A 19,254-nucleotide genomic window follows, 5' to 3' on the forward strand; every position below is an offset into this window, starting at 1 on the left:
GGCTCCGGTACTCGGAGGGAGTTTGTGGAATATTAAATGAGGAGCATGACCCACTTGCCCTCTCAGACCTTACCAAAGGACATGCTACCAGCGAATCCTGGAAGTGCTTGGAAGGGATTCGGGAAGGGAGACACCTTTCCTGATCGTGCTGGAGATGAGAATTTTTCAGAGCACATTCTAAGGGATATTTACAAGACCAGCAATGAATATACTCATGGATATTAGCATTGTGCAGGTAAACAGAAAAGGATTTTCCTAATTGCACCTCCGAATAACTTACCTGCATTGTGGGAAATGAAGTTCGAAACAGCTTGGTCATGTGATTTAATGACTTTTTAAAAACACGTACTTTGCACTATGCAAGCTTAACAGCTTTCACCTGTGATCAAGGCGGCAGAGATCGCTGAAACGCGTAAGGAAATGGAAGCGCGAAGCTGTTTGTGCCATGAATAAATGCCTTTCTCCAACAACGGACCTCTATGTGGTGTGTCATATTATGTTTGTGGGCGACTCCGTGCCCACTATGAAAGAGGTCACCCTGAAGGGTCGGTGGCTCCGGTACTCGGAGGGAGTTTGTGGAATATATATATATATATATATATATATATATATATATATATATATATATAGCCATGCCCCGGGGGATGGGGTCCCGGGGGCAGAAATCGGCCTGAGGATGGGGGCCATGCAGCCCCCCTCCAAACAAATAATAAAAAAAAAGGCCATATGGCCTCGGGAGGGGGGCCACATGGCCCCGTTCCATTTTTAAAATAAATAGGGGTCAGGCCCTGGGGGATGGGATCCCCAGGGCCCATAAAATAGGTAAGGAAGGGGGGCCACACAGCCCCCCTTCTTAAAAAACAAAAAAAGACGCGATCGTGCCTGAGGCCCCGCCCCCTCCCAGCAACACTCTGCAAACGCGTCTTGTGGCGCGTTTTAAGTTGGGGAATTAATTCCCCTTCAATACTGGGGGTCTGTGGAGGCCAACTAGCCCACCAGGTACCTCCAGGGAGCTGCATTGCAGAGAGGTGTTCAGAGGCCACTCCCCTTTTTACACCTCTCTGCAACACAGCTCTGTGGTGCTTACTGGAGGTACCTCATGGGCTAGTTGGACCCCAGGGACCCTCAGGATTCAAGGGGACTTAATCTCCCAACTTAAAACGCGCCACGGGGCACGTTTGCACAGTGGTGAAGGGAGGGGGCGGGGCCTGAGGTGACATGTGTGCAAACATGCCCTGTGGCGCGTTTAAAGTTGGGGAAATAATTCCCTTTCAATTCTGAGTGCCCCTGCGGGTCAACAACCCCACCAGGTACCTCCAGTAAGCGCCACTGCGCTGCGTTGCAAAGAGGTGGGTCAGGCCACGCCCCTTTTTACACCTCTCTGCAACACAGCTTTGTGGCGCTTACTGGAGGTACCTGGTTGGCTAGTTGGACCCCAGGGATCATCCGGATTCAAAGGGACTTAATCTCCCTACTTAAAACGGCCACAGGGCGTGTTTGCACACATGTCACCTCAGGAACCCCCTTCCCTTCACCACTGTACAAACGTGCCCCGTAGCGAGTTTTAAGAGGTAGTTTTAATCCCCCCGCCCTATTATGTACTAGGGCCTTACAGAGGAGGTCTCTGGTTTTGTGCGAGTGAAATGTCCAACCAACTATAACTTTCACTAAAACCTATGGTTTTTTCTGTGAACTTCTAAGGTTTTTTTAAATGCTAATTTCTTACTATAACGTGCCTGAAACCTATGGTTTTTTCAGTGAATATATATATATATATATATATATATATATATATATATATATATATATATATATTACTCCTCCATCTTAAATTAAATGCATATATTTATAGTGTCGCTGGAAGTGGTTGATTCGAAAGAGAGGTCATCTGAAAGTAGATAGCTTATTGATGTACACTACAGCATGTTTCTTAAAGTTAACTTTTCTTCAGACGGACATACTGCAAATGCATCTGGAGCGATCATTGTTGACCACACGTTTACATTACATAAAATGAATGGTAGCCACTGACAATTGTCAGCATCTTTTAAACTCACATTGTGCCTGATTAGCTCATAATCAGTGGTAAAATAAAACACAGCATGTCGGGAAATTTAAAACTCTAACTTGCGTTTAGTACAAAAATTGCAACCAGAGCAGCAGATAATCAGGAGACCATTGTCCTTTCCACTGAATAGCTCTGTTACCCAAAAAAGCTCTGTTGGAGCATGTACTGCTAAAATTCATGCAATTTTGACCAGTATTGTATACACCTTTACTTTTATCCAAGTCTATGGACCATAAACACGAGAAATCTGTTATTTCATCTAAACTTATCTAATAAGCAGGTGGTAGTATCTTCTCATGGAGAAAGATGCAAGACGTCATTGAGATGGAGATACAAATGCATGAACGCACTGTTAAATTAATTAGTTTCCTAAAATGACGCTTTTGGTGGCCAAAATTTAAAAAAAAGGCTAGACTTTACTACATGATGCAGGAAATAGGAAAAGGCAAGACCTTTAATAAAATGATCTATAGGCATATTAGAGACCTCAAAGTTAGGATGCACATTGATGCTGATGGGCACTTAAGATTGATTAAAAAAAAATCCTCATTTCATTCTAAAATACATCAGTGTACATTGTGGTATACATATGCAGAGGAACTGTAAGGTTAAAGTAACAGGAAAACAGTATTATTATATTTTCACAGCTAACCCCTGTAGGCAGCTGTCTCTGTTTATACTATACGAAAGTATGGTATAGTGTGCACAGAGTACAGGGAGTCCCCAGAGGTATAGCAGAGGCTGAATTAGGTATGTACTAACAGCCCTCTTTGTGGTAGTGTGGGCGAGCAGTTAGGCTTATTCAGAGGGTGTGTCAAGCTTTTATTGTATTCTCTGAATCAAGTACTGATTACACACACTCAGGTATATAATCTAGACCAATTAGGTAAGTATAAAAAAAAGGTGTACTTATGTTTTATTTTAGAACCAAGCAGGACTTGGTACAGGTAAGTAAAATATACTTTCAAATGCAAGACTGTTCAATGAAATGCAGTTTTGCTTGAGTTTGCAATTGTTACAGGTTTCTATATGCTTTGGAAACAGTTTAAATTGCACAGTAATTCATTTTCATTACTCTTGGATTACTTTGAGTACTGGGGGTGGTATGCCTAGATACCACATCTTAGCATCTCTAAATACAAGGTAAATATTACTTTTTATACTTTGCAATAGAATTCTCTTTTCTTCATACAACACAGTTCATCAGACATTTTTAGACCCAAAATCTCTTTACATGGGTTCCTATGGGAAAAATGTGTTAGCTGTTTCACAGGTAAGTACCCGACTTTACGAGGGTGAGTTTTGGGGGTTAGGACCAAGGTTCCCCAAGGTCTAGATGGGCACTCGAGTTGCACCACCAGCGGCACTGGGGCGGCTTGGGTGCAGAGTGAGGGGCCCAATGTTAGCCAATGGGACTAAGAGGGTCTTTTGTTAGGGACTGCTTACGAGCAGGTCACTCGGGTGTGGGAGCAAAGCTGCTGGGGTTAAGGTCAGCACTGCAGGGGCCAACTATCAGCACAGGAGCTGCACCACCAGTGGCACGGGGCGGCCGGGTGCAGGGTGCAAAACGGATGTCGGGACTCTGTGCTTTGCAATGGATACAATCGGTTCTGTGAAGTTGCTGCAGGCTCTGGCAGGGAGACTTCTTGAAGGCAATCACTGGCTGGAGAGGTAAGTTGGGATCTTGGGTGATCCCTGGCCACAGTCGGTTGTGCCACCCAAGGCTGTGGGGCGTCGGGTGCAGGGGTGTCTTCTGGAGTCTGGTTTTCTTACCAACTCCGGTCGGGGGGATCTTTCAGGTTGAGGCTGCAGGCGTCGTCTTGAGGCTCGAGGGAGGTCAGGGATTAGTAGATCCCAGGTCAGGATCACTCGGGAGCCCTCCTTGTGGTGTTGGGCCACTCAAACTCGGGCCGTGGGTGTCGGGTGCAGAGTGGTGCAGAATCATGGAGTTGCCGGAATCTGGATTCTGGAGGTGAGTCTTTGAGCAAATCTGGTGCTCACAGGAGGCAGAGTCTGTAAGAGGGTCGCAGGGCAGCTCCTCCTGGCTTTGGGGGTTGCTGTCTGCTTTGGGGGTTGCTGACTGCTGGACTCGCCGGGGTTCTTGCTGTAGGCAGGTCATAGATGGGACAGGCCAGGAGGGCTGGGGCCAAGTCGAATCTGAGGAGGCAAGGTTCAGGGTCGCCCCTAAATACTAAATTTAGGGGCGTTAAAGGGGTGTGTAGGTCAGGACCAATGGTTCCCTTCTTGGGGTGGGTACACCCCCTTTTATGCCTCCATCCTGTGGGAAGGGGGATGGGCCTCTTCCTAATTGGCTGAGTCCCCTCAACTTCAAGATGGATGGGATTCAGATGTGTGCTTCACCTTGCCTCCCCACCTCTCTTCCTAGCTTGATTTTCCAGCCGATTCTCCCACTCAAAGTGGGGGCCAGAGCCAGTGGTAGCCAGTTCTGGGGGCAGCAAAAGGCAGGGATAGCTTCCAAAGTCTGCAGGCCTTTGAAACTACCCCTTTCGTGGACCCAGCCCATCCTGGGAGAGGAGGCATGACACCTCTGCCCAGGGTGGGTGTTGTAAGTAGTTATGTAAGCAGCAGGCCACTTCTTTGTAGATACAAGTTAGGTTTATTGAGTTATAGCAGAACAACACACCTCACCAGCTGACCAGACCATCAACTGACAAGGGTAGAACATTCTCATACAAGTTAGAACACTCAGAGCTATTCTGGGAGGCTAAGGAGGTAAGAACACTAAGGAAGGGCTAATGACCACTGTCAGCCATATTACATGAAGAATCAATATACAACAATGGGCTTTGTTTCTGGACCCAGAAAGCAGAGGCTCTCTACCCAGGGGTCCAGAAACCTGTCTGGTGGTTGCAAATAGCAGGCAGGCATTCAGGAACCACACCTGGGCTGGTCGGTTTTCAGGGGGCATCTCCAAGATGCCCTCTGAGGGCATTTTGCATTAAAGCCCACACTGGAATCAGTGTGGGTTAAATGTGCTAAGAAGTTTGCCACTAAACTTCACAGTTTTTAGTAAAGCCATTATGGAGCTGTGGAGTTTGTAATGACCAACTCCCAAACCATATACTCATTATGCCTTTACTACGCTTACAATGTCTAAGAATAGACTTAGACACTGTAGAGGTACAGGCCTCATGCCTCTGGACCCTCATCTTGGGGCTAGTGCACCCTGCTAGAGGAGTGACTTTCCTAGGCCTCAGGCAGTGGATTTCAGGCATGGCACACAGGGATATGTGCCATGTCGACTATTCACTTTTCTCTGCACCAAAACACGCTACCTGCAGTGGCAGTGTGTGTGTGTGTGTGTGTGTTAAGGTGCAGGGCCTCTAAGGGTGGCACAATAGGTGCTGCATCCCTTAGAGGCCTTCCTTGGTCACAGGGCCCTTGGTACCCATGGTACCTTTTACAAGGGGCTTACCCGTGGCCAGGGATGTGCCAATTGTGGATACCAAGGTACAGTATTGGGAAAGAACACAGGCCCTGGGAACCTGATTGGTAGGGGCCGAGGGCACATCAAGTCATGTTGCATCAGATGTCAGGCAAAAAGTGGTGGGTAACCATGTAAAAAGGGGCACTTTCCTACAACCCCTTTTTGCCATGACAACATTTCTTTACAATATTTCAACTCCAAATGATCTCAAAGCTGCTGATTTTAAATCTTCATTATTACTGTCCTCATCATTCTCACAAATAGCAATTAATAAAGTATTGGCTGTGCCTTTATTTGCGCAAGTGCGCAGGATTAGGCACATTATTCGTAGCATTGGTACATATAAAACAACCACAATTAAAGTGATTATTTAAAGTTTATTCATTCCCCATTGTCCAAATATCCCACTAAGCCATGACCAGATGCCACTGAGATTAAAATCTAGCCCATTCTGTATTTCATGTAGTTTCTTAGCTCTAGCCTTAATGTGGTCTATTGCTTATGTATGCTTAATAAGGTGGTGGGAAGATCTGTGCAACATTCCGAATATACAGCAGCACTCCTCGCCCCTTTGCTGCTAAAATGTAATTTAATGCCATTCTGTTCTGACCCATCATCTTGCCATGGGCGTTCGATTGATCTACCACTAATCCTAAATAGAATGCGATGGACGTGGTAATCTCTTTTCTTCTCGCTTGTTCTAGAATAATATATCCTGGATAACAAGTCCCCGTCCAATGTAAGGGCACCCATGGACAGGTTCTGGATCCACAAATGAAATATGCATAGTACCTGATGGCACTTATGAAACAACAGTCTGTAGTTAGAACTGAATGTTCAAAGGAGTGTTTTGAAAGAAAGGTTCTCTACAACAAGGTCACATCTACTATTTCCAGCAAACCAATGGAGATGTTTGCTTTACGGTGCTCACAGATAAATCCTGGCTCAGTCACTTCAAGATGAGTCAAGTCTGGCATGTACTGGTTGAAAGAATTGTACTTTCAAGCCCCTGATAAGAAGTGAGAGATATTCCGCCATGCACATTCAGCCAGCGCCCATGGTGTAAGAGATCAGTGCTAATGTCAATATAACTGACAAATATACCAGTCAATAGGGATACTACCCCCTACAACAACAGGCAAGTGTGTGTAAATCCAGCAAGAAGAAAGATTAATTGTTTGTCACTACTTTTCTAGCAAAAGCATGTAGGAGTTGCTCCTAGATGCTGAACAGAGACTGCATGTAAGGACAGGGTCAGTACTATTAGGCTTTGGAGTGATTCCCCATTCTGCAGTGAGATGCATCCCAACACCAACCAAACAGTCATAACAGCATCGGAGACAGCAGCCAAACCCACAAAGGGAACTGGTATCTGGGAGGGGTGTTCTTACCTTGGATGAAGGTGAAAACGTTGAGTGACCACAGGGACAGCATTGCATAGTGGTGGTGGAGCTGGCAAAAAAGGTGGACAGGGAGGACTTGTCCCACCTGCAAATGGCAGGTTAGCAGCAGAAACTGTTCCGGCTGGTGACCCTGATCTGAGGCTGGGCATTGATCCAGAAACAGAAAAGCTGTCTGTAGGAGCAACTTGCTTGCAGTGAGATAAGCCCACATCACTAGACCACAACAACTAACAGCTGTGTTGGTCATGAATAGAATATGTTAGAGTCTACGCTAGCGGGACTGCAGTGTGGTCTTCCTCTGGTGTATGCATGTGTACACCCCCTCATCGGGATGTAGGGAGTGGCAGGCCTCTGTCGGACACTCTGGTAATTTTGCTTGACCGGAGAACAGAAACTGTAGAGCCATTGTATAGGTTTTATACAATACTGTAGGACTGTATCATTCAGCTGTGAATCCAATTTAGCAGCTGATACTGGGGTATTTGAGGATAGCGTCATGAGTCAGGCCATGACTATTTCATATGGGCTCAATTTGCCATAGTGCTTGTGACCGGGCATAAGGTCATATCAGTTGAGTGTCTGAACTTATCTTAGGTATCTTGTTCTTGAGGGCACCATTGTTTCCTTCTAATTTACCCAATGATTCTCTAAGATATCCTCAGTGGAAATGTTGGTCTATTCATACAGCCTTGCAAACTTCCGGTACTACTGCTGACACAATATGTGTTCCACAGTCACTTTCATTCCTGTACAGCACAGAGGGAGAAAATCTATGAGTAACTGCTTAACTACTGTGATGACATCTGCAATTGCACAGGGGTGGTATCTGGATGAAATCCACCTAAAGGTACACATAGGGGCCCCAAAGGCGAGGGGGAGCAGCGGAGGGGGTCTGAATACCCTTTCCGACATTGTGTGACAGGAAGATGGCAGAGGACTGGCAATAATTCTGGGCTATGGAAAAAATAAACTGGTGCATACCACCAATTTGCTGCACCACATATCCCCAGCATTTACTGCACCATGATACAAACTGGTGAGCTTAGGGAGTAGAAATTTTGGTGCCACCACCAAGCCCAAAGCAGTCTCACCATAGCACCTCAGGCTAGTCTTTACATTTCTGCTTGAGCCAAGTCTATTTTTCACTTTCCGAGGCTTGTTATTGCTATTGAGACAAATCTTTTAGTATTGGTACAGGAAGCAAGTCCGTTCTCATAACATACATAGCAACAACAGTGGTTTGGGGATGCTGGTTCATGGCACACTTTATCACCACCACCACCACCACCTTAGGCAACTTTAAGACATTTAAAAAGTTTAGAAACCCTTTTGCATCTATAGGAGCTCAAATACTCCAGATGCATACTTGGAGTCAATGTACATAGTCACACACTTTTCTTTGGCTAAAGGAGAGGCTCTGGTGAGAGCAATAAGCTCTGCAGCTTGAGCAGATCTCACACTTTGCAAATGACAACTATGCCCCATACTCAACCATGCTTTCGGGGACAACCCCATGCTTCGTAGGCTGGTTTTTCCTGCATACATTTATTTTTTAGCAAACAATTGGAACTTCAGACTGTTTTTTCTGATGACTACTTTTTCCTGCAGATTCCTCACCTCTTGAATTTTCTGAGGCATCAGACGGGATCCGGAATCCTTTCAAAATTCTCCTATGCCACTAATTGGTGCTAGATCCATTTCTGTGCTGAAAGCAGCAATGGTGTAACATCACCAGAACCATATATTCCCTTCCTGGTGCACAGGTGGAAGTTCCCTTTTTTGTCTGCCCTCCTTGGCAAGGATCTAGAATTTCTCTCTGACTTTCCCCATTCTCTAGCATTGTTTCAACACATTTTATAAACATTTTGTTAAAGCAGTGCATAGGGTTGTTGTCACAAAAAAATAATCCGGATTCAAATCCTGTTGTTTTTGCAGTTTACAGATGTCCATTTCTGACCCATTGAGAGCTGCCTCTGGCCAAAGCTTAACTCGCAGTTGTGCAAGAAATCAAGCCTCATGCATAGCAAGGCCATCAGAAAGCACACGGCCAAACTTTCATGTCCCACAATGAGTGTCTGGCTTACTGCAGGTCACCTTTGACATGAAGGTCAGCCTCTAAGTTGTGTTCTTCATCCTTATCCAAATCCTTAAGGGGGAAGAAGAGGAAACAAAGAAAAGAAGAACAGAAGACCATAAAACCTGTTGTAATTGCCCAAGGTCTTGAGGGAAGTGGCCTCGCTGGAGTCCTCCTCAGCTCGTTGACATCAAGCTGTCCAAGGAGCCCATTCTAGCAGCGTCACTGACTCTGGTGCCTGCCACGGCGCATATTCTGATGGATACTACTAGCCACAGATTCCTCACAGTGTGATTGTTCCCCAGGCGGAAGACCGGATCTGGAAATTTTCTCAAAGTTTTTTCCAATGTGCAGGGTAAATGTCCCCTCCTAAAAGGACAGGTTTTAAACCTTGTAGGAACTGTTGAAAACAGATGTCTTTAACAGATGCCCATGAAGTGTGCCTCTGGTGATTGGGACCAGACTCCAGACCTGCAAGACTGTACCCTGATAAACCAGAAGCCCACATGAAATTGCAACGCTCTGCATTGCAAAACACCCCAAGACTCCACTCTGTTCTGCATTGAAATCAACAGCTAGGTCCCGTCCTTGCTCCCTAGGTCGTTTCCACAGCAGATATTTGGTTAATTCAAAGAAAAAGCATAAGAAGTCGAAGAAGGATTTGGCATCTTCTCACAATTCCTGTTCTTCAATGAGGGTTCAAAGCCCTAAACATGCCATACAGTCTCGCTTCCTATCTCCTGACAAGCAGATTCGGTGTCTGGTCCAGAAGCAACCTGCCTTTCTGGGTCCGTCTGATACAATGCAGCAAACTGAGGCACTAAGGGAAACTATGCTGCACATTTTTGCCATGCTTCCGACTCTCTCTGATGTGCCTCTGGCCGGCAAAGATTCTCAAGGTCCTCCAGTCGCGCTACCACTGGTATTTTCACCTTTAGCACCATCTGTGCCCCTTGAACCCGATTTGTGTTCTGCATTGACTTTGGTGCAGACTATGGTTCTGACGTATTCCAAAAAGTGATGGAATTAATGCTTGAATTAATCTCAGCCACTGGTAATTACTTGGGGCTCCATCTCAGTTCCTTGTTATTTTGCACACAATCCCACCTGAGTTGGGACTTAGCCACATTTAAATCAATCTTGACCCTACTCCAGTCAGAACAGTCTAGGCAGAACTGCAAGGCCAGGTCCTCCCTGAACCAGACCACAAGCAACCCAAAACCAGTTTCAGCCTGATTGGGGCTCTTCAGTCTGGAGTACCTTGGTGCCACTGGAACAGAGCTATGCCTGGCCCGGCTTATGAGCCCTAATGAGGGTAAGATATAGCATTGCCTGTCTTACTAATGCTCCAGTATGTCAGACCAGTACGTCCTTTGGATTGTCCTAGTAGGATATGCACTCCCCTTTCTAGACATCCCTCTCCGTATCCCCCAGGCACTCATACTTTTACAAATCACATCGGGTTCTGTCAAAATAAGTGCTGATGCTGCTTGCCCATGGGGTGATGAAAATCATACCTGCGGTGGAAAGAGCATTGGGCTGTTATTGTTGGTATGTCATGGCCCCCAAGACGTAAGGAGACCTGAGACAAGTTACAGACCTCAGATATTTGCACTCCTTCCTCAAAAAGAAAGTTCAAAATGATGCCACCTGCTCAAGTTCTTTTGGCTTTGGTCTTTAAGGGCATGATCGTGTCCCTGGGTCTGCAGGACATGTACTTTCATGTGCTGATAGTGCTGTCCCAAAAGAAATATCTTCACTTTGTGGTGTGGTTGAATCATCAACAACTCATTATTCTGCCTTTCTGTCCTACATTGGCACATCACGTCTTTTTGAAGAGCATGTTTGTAGCCAATCTTCTCAGGTTCAGCATATTTGATTACTAGCTGTAGAAGGTGGGCTTGCTTTGCATAGTCTTTGACTACCTGCTGACTGTAGTGTTGCAGCTTTTCCCTGTGGGATTTTCTATGAAAGAGTCCAAATCCCATTTTCAAACTGCTCAGAGAATTGTCTTTATTCAGCCATTATAGACTTGATCTTATTGAAGAATTTCCCGCCTCCACAACGAGCCTGGTACATTTAGGCTATGGTTCAATGCTTTAGGCAAAAGCTACTGTTCGACTTTGATGGCTCTGGGAATACTTGGTCCTTTTGCATCAGGCGTAAAACACTGTGCTGGTGTCTTATGCCTGGTGGTACATGGAGGCCCTTCAGTGGCATCTGTTGCTGAAATGGGCCTGGCATAGAGAGGGAGAGGGGGAGAGAGAGAGAGAGAGAGAGAGAGAGAGAGAGAGAGAGAGAGAGAGAGAGAGAGAGAGAGAGAAAGAGAGAGGGAGAGAGAGGGAGAGAGAGGGAGGGAGAGGGAGGGAGAGGGAGAGATGGATGGCTCGAAACTTTCAGTGGTGGATGACGGATGTCAGTCTGACACGCGGCATGCTCTTCTGCTTGGCTCCTCTGGAGTTCATAGTGCTTTAGTTGCTGATGAAGTAGTGTCTCCACATAAATATTCTCCATCTGCATGCCTTCTGGCTTGCCCTAAAGGTCTTTCAGGCTTCCATCAAGGACAGGTCAATTTGTGTGCTGACCGACAACACAATGACATGTGGTACAGCAACAAGCATAACATAATTGTGTCTTGTGCCCTCTGTATTAGGGGTCTGTCTCTGAGTCACACCACAGGATTTCCCTGTTGGTCTGTCATACCATCATACAGTAGGATCCCTCATCAGTAGGCACCATCTTACTGACCCTGAGTGGCGTCTGCACCCAGAAGTGTCATGGGGTGTTTTTTTCTCAGTGGAGTACACCATTGGTAGATATTTTAGCTACCTTTGAAAACACTCAGAGCCAAGACTTCTGCTGCCTAGAGTTTCCTTCTGTGGTTGGCCTGAGAGAGACATTCTGCCTTTGCAGGGACTTTGGCCTCCTGTACACTTTCCTCCTCAGCCTCTGTTTCTGAGAGTTCTAAAGAAAGTCAGGCCTCACCAAGCACAGCTGTTTCTAGTGGCCCCAGATTGGGCTTGGAGAGTTTGGTGCTTTGCAACTGCTGACTGAGCATTTGCCCTCCACTTGGACTTCCTCTTCAGGAGGATTTACTGTCCCAGCAGCAGGGCACAGTGTTACATCCTAACCTCCACTATCTACAGCTACATGTGTGGAGGTTGAGCAGGATCAAATAAGGGTTTAAGTCCCTTCATAGGAGGTGGATGTAATTCGCTTCTGCTGTCCTTCTTATAAGATGATTTATTCAGGTTGATGGGCCAAACGTTTCACCAGATGTCAAGAAAAACTGGTTCCTGAGAGCTGGGTGAGACACACATTGGGGGAAGGAATAGCCTGGCTCTTAAGTGCACAAGATCACTGGTTCTTTGATTCTTGACGGAGGTCACTGGTAAAAGGATCCTGTTCATGTCTGAAGAAGGGGATGCTATGAAAAGAGAATTATAAAGAGTAGCCTGGGGCCCTTTGGTAACCTTTTGATGCATATATCTTGAGGCTGACATGCAGATGTGAACCTCTAGTCCCTCATGGCCTGTGTTTGGGGCTATCAAGATTGTAGTTAGTCCTGCTGTGATAGACTGCAATCTGGAGCAAGAGCACAAAGAACGAGAGAGCACTTCAAAGTGGGCAATCCCCAGAACACGAAATTCAAAGACAGAGACACTAACTCACAAGTATGTCTGTAAATGGATTACAAAGCTGTAGCTGAAGCTGTACATGAAGAAGCTCATCACAAATCCTGCCTGTTTGACGAGATAAAAAGTAAACAAAGTAAAAAGAAAAAAGCAGAAAAATGTAAGGGGAATCTGTGTGATGTTTGCAAAGTGTTAACCTAACTTAAAAGGCAGTGGGTGCTTTACACGGTCGAAGGCAAGCATACAGTTGATTAGTGGTAGGAGGTTGCTAGCTATTGGATTATTACTGCATTGTGATTTCATGTTCATTAAAGAGGCGTATCTTCAACTCTTTCCTAAATTGGAGCAGCATGGTGCAGTCCTTATGAATACGGGGATGTTATTCCAGATCCTTGGTGCATAGATAGAAAAGGTCTACTGCCTTCTTTGTTTTCTTTTTTACACTTCTTAATCAACAGTTTGATGGTGGCTCAACTGCAGGAGCCTCCAGAGATGCTCTTTGAATCATTGGTTACTCTGTCCCCCAGGTTGGCATAGTGGTCAGGAGTTGGTTCTTACAGTTAGATAAACCTAGTTGACTCCTTTTGAAAGCCCATTGATCCTTGGTGATCAATGCTAACAAAGCTGAGCTAGTGCAGTCACCTTTATTGTGGCCTCTATGAAATTGTAAAGAGTGCAAAATAGTGCTCTTAGGGCTATTAATGGCTGATAATACAACCATATCTCACTCCCAAAGAGATCCTTATGCTGGCTTCTGGCTGAAGTATTCACTACATATAATTATCTGCAGCGGCTGGCTGCTGAATACATTGTCTTCGACATTTTACTCGATGTGCCTACTAGGAGTCTCTGTTAGTGCTAACCAGGTCAGTAATTATCCCACGGTGCAACCTTAAATGTAAGGGTAGTTGATCCTCCTATGTCCAGGTGCCTTCCATTTGGAACACTCTCTAGATATGTTAGATGCTCTTCCTTACTACTGGCATTCAGATAGAAGCTTAAGGCAGTTCTGCTTGGCTAAGTTGCATTTAGCCAGCTGCAAGAGACCCTTCAGATGGTACTGGCACAATACAAATTCAGTGACTAATCAGCTAAAGAACAATGCTGTCCTGTAGTATTATGCTGTATGAAGACTGCACTGAAGTGCGGATGGCACCTCATCTTTGAATAACTTTTATTGCACTTGCCTAAATACCTTTCAGCATGAACCCATCACACAAATGCGGAATATTATGTTGCCATCACTCCAAAACCTTAAACATTAAGTATGTAAACTGTTGTCGCTTATCTTTGTCTGCTAGAAGCAGCAAATGCTTTTATGTCAAGCTGTCCTATTGTTGTTATTTTATGCCATTATGCTGCATTATAACAGCAGAGGTGGGATCTGTGCCTGTGCCCTTTGCAAAACATTATTCTGTTACATTTGTTTGCTAGACACAGAAAGGCACTTGTCCCACAGTGCCTACAAATTCTTTGCATGATCTTGGCAGCTTACATTGTTATGTTATGTTATGTTATAAGGAACTTGTAAAGCTCACGTACACCAAGAGGTTTCATGGTGCTGCTCTGGGACTGGTCAGAACCGGGGGGAGAGTATTAGTCGTGTGCTTGCTCAAATAGCCATGTTTTGAGCAGCTTTCTAAATCTCAATAGTTCCGTGCATGACCGTATCTCTAGGGGGAACAAGTTCCAAAGTCGTGGGGCCAGATATGCGAATCGACAGCCTCCTTGCCGTTTCCGTTTGAAAGCAGGAATAGTTAATAACTGGAGATTCTTTGAGCGTAGGTTACAGGAGGGAGTATACCTAGATAGCAGGTTGTTGATGAATTTAAGACTCTGGCTATGTAATGATTTAAAAACCAGGCAACCTGTCTTGAAGGCAGTCCGTTGAGGAATCGGAAGCCATTGTACATTTTTTAGAAGAGGCCTAGCAGATTGCCACCTGGGTTGCTGGTGGCTCAATCTTGCTGCCTGGTTCTGCACCATCTGGAGCCTTTTGGTCAAGAAGAGTTGCATCCCCAGGTAGATCGAGTTGGCGTAATCCAGATGTGATAGTATCATAGCTATCACCACTTGTATTAGCGCTGCACGAGTGAGCAGATGGCTAATCTTTAGGATCTTTCGTAATTGAAAGAAGCAAGTTGATACCACTGCACCTATCTAGGATTTTAGTGATAAATCATTATCTATAATAACCCCAAGGCTTTTTGCAGAGGTGGAGGGCTCAGGGAGGGAGCCGAGTTCCGCTGGCCAGTAGTGAGGGCCCCAGAAGATCTGGCTTCCCCCTGTTAGCACCAATTCAGTCTTACCTGGGTTGAGTTTCAGGTGGTTACGATCCATCCAGTGGCGGATGTAAAGCATTGTTTCCTGGAAGTCGATAACTGAATTGGGGGAGTTATCAATGGTAAATGTAAGCTGTAGGTCGCCGGCATAGTTGAATGTAGTCACGTTCCTTTCCTTCAAAGACTGAATCAAAGGGAGGAGGTAAAGATTAAACAGATGGGGGCATAATGAGGAGCCCTGTGGGACCCCACATGTCGTAGTTAGCTTGGGTGCTGTAAATGTGGCCAAGCGAACTGCTTGAGTATGACTCTCTAGAAAGGATTCAATCCAGTTGAAAGCTGGGCCCTGATTGCCAGTCTGTCTGACACGGTCCTTCAGTATCCTGTGGTCGACTGTATCAAACGTGGCAGATAGATCCAGAAGCACCAGGGCCTGTGGGATACCTCTATCCGCTTTTCCACGCAAATCATCCAGGACTGCCAGTATCACTGACTCCGTAGAATGGGCGGGGTGAAATCCTGCCTGATGTGGATCTAGGTAGCCGGAGTGCTCCATAAAATTAGACAGGCATTTAGCCACATGGGCTTCCAAGATTTTGGCTAAGTAAGGGAGCAGGGATATAGGGTGATAATTCGAAGAATTTAGTGGGTCTGCTCCGGGTTTTTTTAAGAGAGGGATTATAATAGCATCTGTAAATACTTTAGGGACGCGGCCCTGTAACAGCGACTCATTCAAAAGGTACACCGCAGACTGTGGCAGGGCGGAGTAAGTTTCTTTTAGAATATGCGGTGGACAGCAGTCCAAGGGGGAACCAGATTTTACCTTTGACAATAAGTCCAAAAAATCCTGAGTGCTAATGGCTTGAAAGTGTTCCAGTAATAGAGCATTTGTAGTTGTGACCGAAGATGCCTTGTTGGGGTTAGGTGCGTGGAATGCTGGCTTTGATCGTGGAAATTTTATCCAGAAAAAAGTTATTCAGAATGTCGCAAAGATCCTGAGTAGGGATGGGTTTAGGTGAAACTCTGTCGGCATTAGATAGCTCGTTCACAATTGAGAAAATTTCCTTTGATTTATTACAGGAATTAAAAATTCTAGTGGAGAAGTGGGAAGCTTTTTCTGCACTAATAGCTTTTTAATATTCTTTCTGCGCCTCTGAGTAGAGAAGTTTATCTTCAAGAGCGTAATTTAGTCTCCATCTCCTTTCTTTTTGGCGGAGTGCTAGCTTCTGTTCTCTTAGTTCTCCAGAGAGCCATTTATGTGTGTCAGAACGACGGACTTGTTTAATTTTTTTGGACGGGGCATGCGTGTCACTGGCTGTTAGGAGCCAGACCGAGATGTTTGCTTCATAGAGATCAACATCCGGATTGAAAATTGGGGTTGAGCTGGCTAATGAGTTCAAAAATTCCTGTTTATTAAGGGTGCCCCAGTTCCTAATCACACCCCCCTCAGCCAATGGAGTCTTGCTGCTAATAGGTACTGTTACTGAGAATGTTATTAGGTGATGGTCAGACCATAGGCACGGCGGTATCATAGGAACAGACACTGTAAGGTTGGTGGTCCAGACTTGGTCCAGTATGTGACCTTTAATATGTGTGGCTGAGAATAAATGCTGGGTAAAATTGAGGTTAGTTAATAAATCAGTCAATTCCTCTGAATGAGGTCCAAGTACATCATTAAAACAGTAGTTTAGGTCCCGATTAGGACTATGTTTGTATAGTTTGTTACCATATTGGCCATTTGCTCACTCAGTAGTACGGGAAACAAAGTAATGTGCTGATGGGGCCTATATATCACAACACAGTTCAGCGGGGCTGAGTTAGATTCCAGCTTGATGACTATGTTATCCACTGCCGCGAGACTCAACGAGGAGATTGCAGTGAATTTATGGTCACGGTGAATAATTGCTACTACTCCACCGCCCGTTTTACCAGGTGGACGATTCACATGAAGGATGTAATAGTCGTTGAGCACTGCAGCCAAGTGTCTGGAGTGGAATCAGGAGTCAGCCAAGTTTCTGTTACTAAAAAGATGTCAAGTTTATCTGCTGCTAAAGGCATAAAAACATCGAGCTGATGTTTAACTAGGGAATGTGTATTTAGATAGTATACACGTAATGCCGTATGCTTAGGAAGGGTAATGTCCGCTCTCTGCTGAGTATAAGAGATGCGATCTGAGATTTTTGGGAAAGCTTTCCGTGTCTGACGGATTTTGTTCCGACTCAGACGTGTGTTAGTAACCGGGTTTAGTGGGAGCGAGGCCCGGTGAAGATCTCTGAGTTCTACTGAAGAATACGTAAGGATTTGGGCAGGGTGTCTGGCCCCTGGGCCTGTCAGGGCGCGGACAGGCGCAGACTGGCTTGCCATCGGCGCACCGCCAGCGTGCCCGCGCCATAGTGGATTTAAGTGCCGATTCCCTGCCTAAGGCTCCTCCCCCGCCCTTTGTGATTGGCTGAGCCCAGGGATATGCACCGAAGACTACTAGGGAGCCAGCGCCGCCAGCAAGAACAACGTAGGTATTTCAGAACTAAAGTGCATCAGATTCAAGTTCTTCAATTTTAATAAACACAAGTGCAACACGTCAGTTTTAAAAATCATAGGTTAAAACATAGTGCAAACATGAAAATACGGCCTTCCGTAAGGTAGCGGCACAGCGCCTACAAATTCTTTGCATGATCTTGGCAGCTTACATTATACCAGTTGGCTGTGGTTGCTATATACTGGTGCAACTACAGTATTTGCGTGATTGCGAGACACTGGTGTGACACTCGTGCCAGATACTTTTCAGTTCAGTTTGAGTCAGCCCCTTTCAACCATTGACTTTCTTTGATCGTCCATAGGTTTGGACTTAGTGAATTGCATCTTAACTCAGCCCACTGGAGTATTCATGTCTCACTTAATTCCATTGGCAGTTTGGGTGTATTCTTCTGCATCCACCTGAGTGCCTATTGAACTGATGAAGAGACTACTTTACATCTACAGCCCCTTCTGTCCACTTCTGCTCCCTCCTGTTTCCCCCGTTGTACTGTTCTAACGCTGCATGCATTAGCATAGTAAATCCAGACGGTGCGCTTTGCAATGCTTCTTTATAATACTATTCATTTGCATTTAGTATTAGGAATTCCTGTTTCAGTTATTGAATGATAGACATCCTTGTCTTGTGTAGAGGCATAGTAAAGTTCGCTCTCTGGGCAAAATACTTTTGTAGGGGGCTCAAGTTGAAAATAGCATAGAAATAATATCAACATATTGAAAGATTTTTTTCACTTTTGAGAATTTTGTAAGATCACAGTCCCAGTATTCACCTGAATTATTCTTTAAAGAAGTATCTACACTATGGAGGGTTAACCTATCTTTCTTAAATCCCGTTTGTTCTGTGAAGTATTTATTCCTTAATGAGACAACCTACTTTTACTTTGAACATTGATTTAGTCAGTTTCAATAGAAGTCTGATAGGGTCGTTTTAAAGAGTTACCACTAAGAATCCTTTGTGAAATGTAATGAGTAGCCTAATTTTATTTTAACAGTATGTCATTAAATCTATTCCTGCAGTTTCAGAAAAAATACCTAGGTTTCTATCTAAACTTCAGAGCATATCTTTGGAACAAAGACTGTAAATACAGCTTTTGTTGAAGTAGTGAAAAAATGGTTGTAGAAACATTACTCTTATCTATAATATTCCAGTTACTCGGTCTTGTTAAATTGCTGATTTTGGCCTAGAAAATATGTTTTCATTCTCCAGAACCTCATAAAACCTTATAAACCATAAACATTCTGTTTTTGTATTCAACAGGATCAGTATGCAAATGCATTTCTGCACGATGACAATATGAATTTCAGAGTCAACTTACATAGAATGGTAAGTGTATTATTCAGTGACAATTTTAGCTTCATAAAGTAAATCTGCAAATGAATAAACTTGATTAGTGAGCTTAGTAAGCAACCAACTCAATCGATTCCAGGACTTATTTTGTGCAGATTGTCTCTTCTGTCTCCAGTTTTATTGAGACAGATGCCTCATCTTTCAGCCTTTAAGTGATGTGTATGATGCTATTGGCAGTTTTCAGTAGCTGACCGTAATAATCTCTCCATTACATGCCTGGTAGAAGAGTAATGTGGTGTACACCCGCACTCTGTGTGCTGTCAATGGTATAAAACCCTCCGGAGCAACCTGGTGTGCAAGCAGAACAAGGGCGCACCAGCCCTGAAAAAGATATTGAGTTTCGTCCACAGTAAGAAGAATCAAGCAGTAAATACAGAGTGATGTCCTCCAGGTGCTGCACTGAGCGCTCTTCTTGTCAAAGCAGTAATAAAGCCTCACTCTGAGGTGCCCTACTCCACCCCTGT

At 44.8% G+C, this 19,254-nt stretch overlaps 1 protein-coding gene across 2 annotated transcripts in view; it reads left to right on the forward strand.

Moving 5' to 3' along the window:
• Nucleotides 1–19,254, forward strand: part of ARMH3 (armadillo like helical domain containing 3) — a 772,183-nt gene that overhangs the window by 387,239 nt on the left and 365,690 nt on the right. For both annotated transcript variants that reach the window (XM_085606447.1, XM_085606449.1), the window contains one exon: nt 18,701–18,766. In XM_085606447.1, the coding sequence (XP_085462573.1) occupies nt 18,701–18,766 (66 nt within the window). The remainder of the gene's footprint in view (nt 1–18,700; nt 18,767–19,254) is intronic.

The sequence above is a fragment of the Triturus cristatus genome, chromosome 1_2 (assembly GCF_964204655.1).
Source record: "Triturus cristatus chromosome 1_2, aTriCri1.1, whole genome shotgun sequence".
NCBI lineage: Eukaryota > Metazoa > Chordata > Amphibia > Caudata > Salamandridae > Triturus > Triturus cristatus.